The 5,785-nt window shown below is 35.1% G+C and overlaps 1 protein-coding gene across 1 annotated transcript; it reads left to right on the top strand.

Moving 5' to 3' along the window:
* The first annotated feature begins 1,315 nt into the window (after positions 1 to 1,315).
* Positions 1,316 to 2,420, top strand: LOC112525893. Its single transcript, XM_025136210.1, has 2 exons — positions 1,316 to 2,061; positions 2,191 to 2,420. The coding sequence occupies exons 1-2, from the start codon at positions 1,336 to 1,338 to the stop codon at positions 2,284 to 2,286; spliced, it is 822 nt and encodes a 273-aa protein (XP_024991978.1). The 5' UTR covers positions 1,316 to 1,335; the 3' UTR covers positions 2,287 to 2,420.
* Positions 2,421 to 5,785: the final 3,365 nt, after the last annotated feature.

Genomic DNA, 5,785 nt, shown 5'->3' with positions numbered 1-5,785 from the left:
ACTATATAGTCTCGTTCATATATGAAATAAATGTGAAATGATATCTGGTTCACCTATGAACAAACATCAAATTGTGCTTATGAACAATGTTCATGTGTTTACTTCTGAACATTATTCAATTTTTTTTGAATAATTGGTAATTTGTACATACCTAGTTTTTGTTATGTGAATGTGGTTATCAAGTTCATATACGAACACAATACTTTTTAAAATGTTGAAACAAGATGGTTCACCTATGAACAAGTATTTACCCATGTATAAATAAGAAATGTAATCGATAGTTAATTTACTTGGAATAATTAAGAAATGTAACCGAAACTTAATTTGCATGAGATATTCACAATAGCAAGACATTGAATAATTAAGAAATGTAACCTAAAATTAATTTGTATTAAAAGAAAGATCGAATAAAAAATTATATTTTTATTCTCATTTATCATGTGCATCAACCAAAAGTGAGATCTTACCCCCTCTCTCTTTATGTAATATATATATATATATATATATAATCATTCATAAACTAAATCAAATTTAATTCGGTCAATGGCTACCTTTATCCGATGAATCTTGTTCAACTTCCGATTGCAGCAACACCGGAAGTAATCCCCAAAAATTTCTTCTACTTTTCTCTAGTACTAAATCCCTAGAACAAAGGGTTGTTCATTAGGTTTTCTGCAAAAAGTTTTTCTACTTGAAGTTTTGCTTCATTAGGTTTCTAGGTATATCAAGATTTGTAGGGTTTCAATTGAAGTTGTGTTGTGAAGTTCATGTTGTATTAAAGCTTTGTTTTTATTTTTTGGGTATATTAAAATTTGTAGGGTTTCAATCATACATTTGTTTTTACTTTTCTTGAACTTAAAGTTGTTATGTGAAGTTCTGAGATATAGCAGGGTGAAGTTGTTAGGCGTTTTTAATCTTGCATTTGGCTTAAAAGTGATGGTTGATTTCTAGAATTAAAAAGAAAACCCATTGTAACCTTTTTTGTTCGAACTCGTCCGATCTGTCCATTTATCAAAGTAGCTACTAGTATATGAAATATGAAATATTCGCACCTAAACCTATACAAAATTAAGGTGATGTCATCAGCTAAGCGCATATATATACTAATAATAATAACAATCTTTTAATTAATTAATTTTATATATATATATATATATATATATGCAATGTTACAGTTGAACATAACCATAATCACTAATCCACTTCAATTCTTCTACCAACTCTTGTAACTTCATACATAATAAAAACATTATGGACATGCAAGAAACTGAATCAAACTGCAACACGTTCATATCAAACACCATGGTACATCAAGAAACCACCGAAAGCCCTTCAATGAAACGAATCAAACAAACAATTTCGATCCCGTTTCTATGGGAAGAAAAGCCAGGAATACCAAAAATAGATTGGAAACGCGTTAATCCCGTTATGAAAATGCCCATTAAGTTGATCGCTTCGGTTCCATTTCAGTGGGAAGAAAAGCCGGGAACACCACTTCCTGGCCGTCCTTTCTCCCATCCGTCACCGGAGCCACCACATCAGCAGCAACAACACAACACAAGAAACAATCCGTTTTGTGATTCTGATTGTGATGATCTTGATCAAGTTTTGGATTCTCTGAAGCATCAGAAACTCCATAAAAAGAACCCTTTTTGCGATTCTTCTGATGATGAACTTGATGAAATTGAAGAACTTGAGAATGGTGGAAAGGCAGAATCCGAAAGTGATGATAACAGTAGCTACCTTCAAGCCCCATCATCGCCAGCTTGGGAAACTGAGAGTAATGCAAGCAGCTATGCAACGACTGGTACAACAACAATCCTAGCTGGGTCATCGTTCTTGGAATGCATGTTCCCACTGTTGACCCCACAATCTAGTTTCTTTGAAACCGTTGGAGGTTCAGTAATTAGGGTTCCACCAATTACGAACACTTGTATTCGGACTGTAAGCAGCAATGGTCCAGGGAGAAAGCCATTAACACTTGGCGAGCTGATTCTGATGAGCCGAAGAAGAAGCTATCTCAAGAAAGCAGTCGAATCACATGAACACAATCACTCGACGGTAATCATGCATCCTGGTTCTACTAGATTAATTTTAACTTATAAACACATTAAATCATATTTATAACTAACTAACAATGGTGTTCTTCAAGAATTGTAATCTTGGAATATATTTTGAATTTGGTGGCAGGAATTGGTGATGAGGAATGCATTTGGATGCTGTATTGATGTTGGAGGATTGAACAAATTGAAGAGGCAGCTGCAGTTGCAGCTAAAACTCGTGTAGGAGTACCACACCACCACTTTGCTGCAATACATGATTCGTCTGCTATGATCTGAAACAACGACTGAACCAAATAGTTTAATTTCTGCTTCTTTTTGATGTTTTTCTTCAAAGAAATATCATGTGGTCTTGGGTTTTATGATTCCATTTTTTTTTTTTGGTATTGGTGATCTTGCAAGACTATCCATAATTTCTATACAGGAAATTATCTAAAAAAAAATACGAATCATGTATTTAAATATTAATTATCGTTTTGTCGAATTTGAATTGAAATTAACGTTTTAAAAATGTATATTTTAGTAATCAAGTGACAAGTATGACGAAAACCAAGTATTAATTAAATATGGTTTTTTTTTTAATTTCATTTTGGTATATGGGAATGTGAAATCTCAAACTTATAAATATCTGTTTATCTATATTCCAGGTAACTAAAAATGACATGTAACAAGTAAACTAAAAATGACATGGAAAAAAATTGACGTGTAACTTAACGACATGGAAAATATAAAACACATTATTCTATTAAAAATTAGTTTCTCAATAATAGGAATGTCAATCGGCCCCTAAATTCCAATTTGGCGCCAAACTGTTCTTTCTTCAATCGGCTTCTTCAGTCGGTGCTTTCTTCTTGCAAATCATCCCTCGTTCGTTGTCACTTATCTTCTACATCAATGTTATCGTGGTGTTAGGTATTTTTGAATTCCTCCTAAAGGAAGGATGGTAACTCAAGTTGAATAATTCTCAAATATCTTAAAGATTGGAGTCCTCGTATTTATTCTTCACCAACTCGATGTTTATGTGGTTTCAGAGCTTTCTTAAAATTTCTCTTTTTTGTGTTTTTAGGATTTGAATATGCTATATCATATTGCAATGAGTATCAGGTTGGTCCTAAACTCATCACCATTTAGTTCTTTACTTTGGAACTACCGCATTAGAAATTTAGATAACGATGAAGCAACCTCAAAATCATTTACGGCTATCCTTGATATGAAATTTAGATAACCCATCTGTGTTTGGTTTGATTTATTACCCATGGGTGTTTTTTTTCTTGATTTGTGGTCAGTGATCCAAAACTTACTAAAAGCTACAACTTGATGGAGGTTTTCTATGTTAGGGATGAAACAACCAAATCACGTAACAACGTGTATATATCGAATCAAAACAGAAAACTACAATATTCGAATTCAATTTTCACCCGAAAAACTTAAATGACTTGTAATCGTAAATCTTACTTTTAGTCGTAGATTCGTCATTCCGAATATCGTTCCTGAAATCCGATTGAGGCCCGCATTTAACGCAGTGTCCTAGGACAAAAATTGCACCGGTGAGGATTTTCGTATGTGTTCATTGATCAAAAAACGCAGGCACTTAAGGGTATTTATACCCTTCTCTTAAAACTGCCAAGATTGCCCGTCAAGGGTGACACTTGTCTCGTAACATTCCAGTGCTCAGCGCGAGCCACCCCGTGGGTTAGGCCCTGTCTATCAACACCTCTCGAGAATCTTTTTATCAACCAAGAGACCCAGGGCCTAAGGCCCTAATCTTGACATTTTAATATATTATATATATCAAGAGGAGCCCACCAAGAACACCACACACCATGCCCAAGCAATTAAATTATTCAATTAATGCTCAAGGGTCGGGATTTATTAGGTGCACTTTATTTTGTTTTGTCTCCTATGTGGGACAACATTCTCCTACACTATACTAAGTTCCAACAATACCCTACATTTTCTATTCAAACTCCAATAATACTCCACATTTGAATAGAAAATAAGCAATACTTATTGGGACTTAGTTTTCCATCACCAAGCTAGTTATAACATGCATCGGAAAAAGTGTCTTTTGGACTTGAACCGTTCCTAGTGAATGCCTATCGGATCTACTTCGTGGATAGTGAACAGAGGTCTTGAACTAGCCACTTTTTGTAGTAAATCAAGACAATAGGCATCACATATGTTATATCTATACATAATTTAATTCTTATCACCGTGTTCATTTTAGTCGTGAACATATCCTATCATCATGAGAGTTTTAGAAGATGTAGCCATATCCGTCTTCAAGGATGCGATCCCACATCAGTCTCACACAGGTAATGCCGATCTCGAATATTCCGTAGTATTCTACTAAAGTAGCTATCAGCATTATTAAGAATATAGTATTCAACCCTATATTATCAACGCAAAATACAAAGGAAACATCATCGGAATAGGCATACCTTTGTTTGATTATCACTTGAGTTGTTCCCGACTTGTTTTTTCTATAGAACCTAGACCATGGGATCTCCAATTCCGCTAGGTTAGGTTGCCTCCGAGGAGATCTCTTTGTGTTGGCTTTAAGCCCATTCCCCTCGATGTGTAGGATACTTGCTCTCTACTTAGTCCTTTTGTCAAAGGATCGACAATATTCTCCTTTGAATTTACGTAGTCAATGGAAATGATTCCATTTTTAGCAAGTGCTTTATCGTGTTGTGGCGCCTTCGTATGTGTCGGGACTTTCCATTGTATATCTGATTCTTCGCTCTAGTGAGAGAGGTCATACTATCACAATGGATACTAATGGCAGTCACCGGTTTAGGCCACTACAGAATACCTTCAAAGAAGCTTTTAAGCCATTCGACTTCTTCAGCAGCTTTGTCTAAAGCGACAAATTCGGCTTCCATAGTTGGTCTGGTATTCATGATTTGTTTAGACGATTTCCATGATGTCGTTGCACCACCAAGTGTGAATACATATCCACTTGTGGATTTACTTTCGGAATGGTTGGAAATCCAGTTAGCATCATGATACCCTTCTATAACGAGAGAGTATTTCGTATAGTATAACCCATAACTCATTATGTATTTCAAGTATCAAAGCACCCTTACTATTGCATAGCAATGGTCTTTTCCTGGGTTATGTGAGTATCGACTAAGTCTACTCACACTATATGCTACATTCAGTCGTGTGTAGTTCATTATATACATCAAGCTTCCAAGAACTTGAGTATATTCCAACTGAGCCACACTATCTCCGAGATTCTTCTTCAATTGGCTTGAAGGATCAAACATAGTGACAACCGGTTTGTCATCATAATGACCAAACTTTTGAAGCACCTTCTCAACATAGTGAGATTGGCTAAGAATGTAACCACATGGATTTCTTTGAATCTTTACACATCTGCTATTCCCATATCCTTCATGTCAAATGCAGAATGCAACATCTTCTTGGTCTGGTTTATTACATCTAAGTTTGATCCCATAATAAGCATATCATCCACATATAAGCATATGATGATATAGGCACTTTTGTATTGTTTCACATATACACATTTATCGCATTCATTTATGTGAAACCCATTTGACAACATGTTGTTATCAAATTTCTCATGCCACTGCTTTGGCGCTTGTTTAAGTCCGTATAGAGACTTTATTAACTTACAAACTTTGTTCTCTTGGCCTTTTACAACAAAACCTTCCGATTGTTGCATATATATCTCTTCTTCGCGTTCACCTTTCAAGAAA

This window comes from Cynara cardunculus (genome assembly GCF_001531365.2).
Source record: "Cynara cardunculus var. scolymus isolate 2C chromosome LG 13, CcrdV1, whole genome shotgun sequence".
NCBI lineage: Eukaryota > Viridiplantae > Streptophyta > Magnoliopsida > Asterales > Asteraceae > Cynara > Cynara cardunculus.
This window is presented reverse-complemented; position numbering and strand designations above follow the sequence as displayed.

Coding starts and splice junctions, on each gene's coding strand:
- LOC112525893 (XM_025136210.1), top strand. CDS start 1,336: ATGAAACGAATCAAACAAACAATTTCGATCCCGTTTCTATGGGAAGAA. Junction 2,062..2,190: donor ATGAACACAATCACTCGACG/GTAATCATGCAT, acceptor ATTTGGTGGCAG/GAATTGGTGATGAGGAATGC.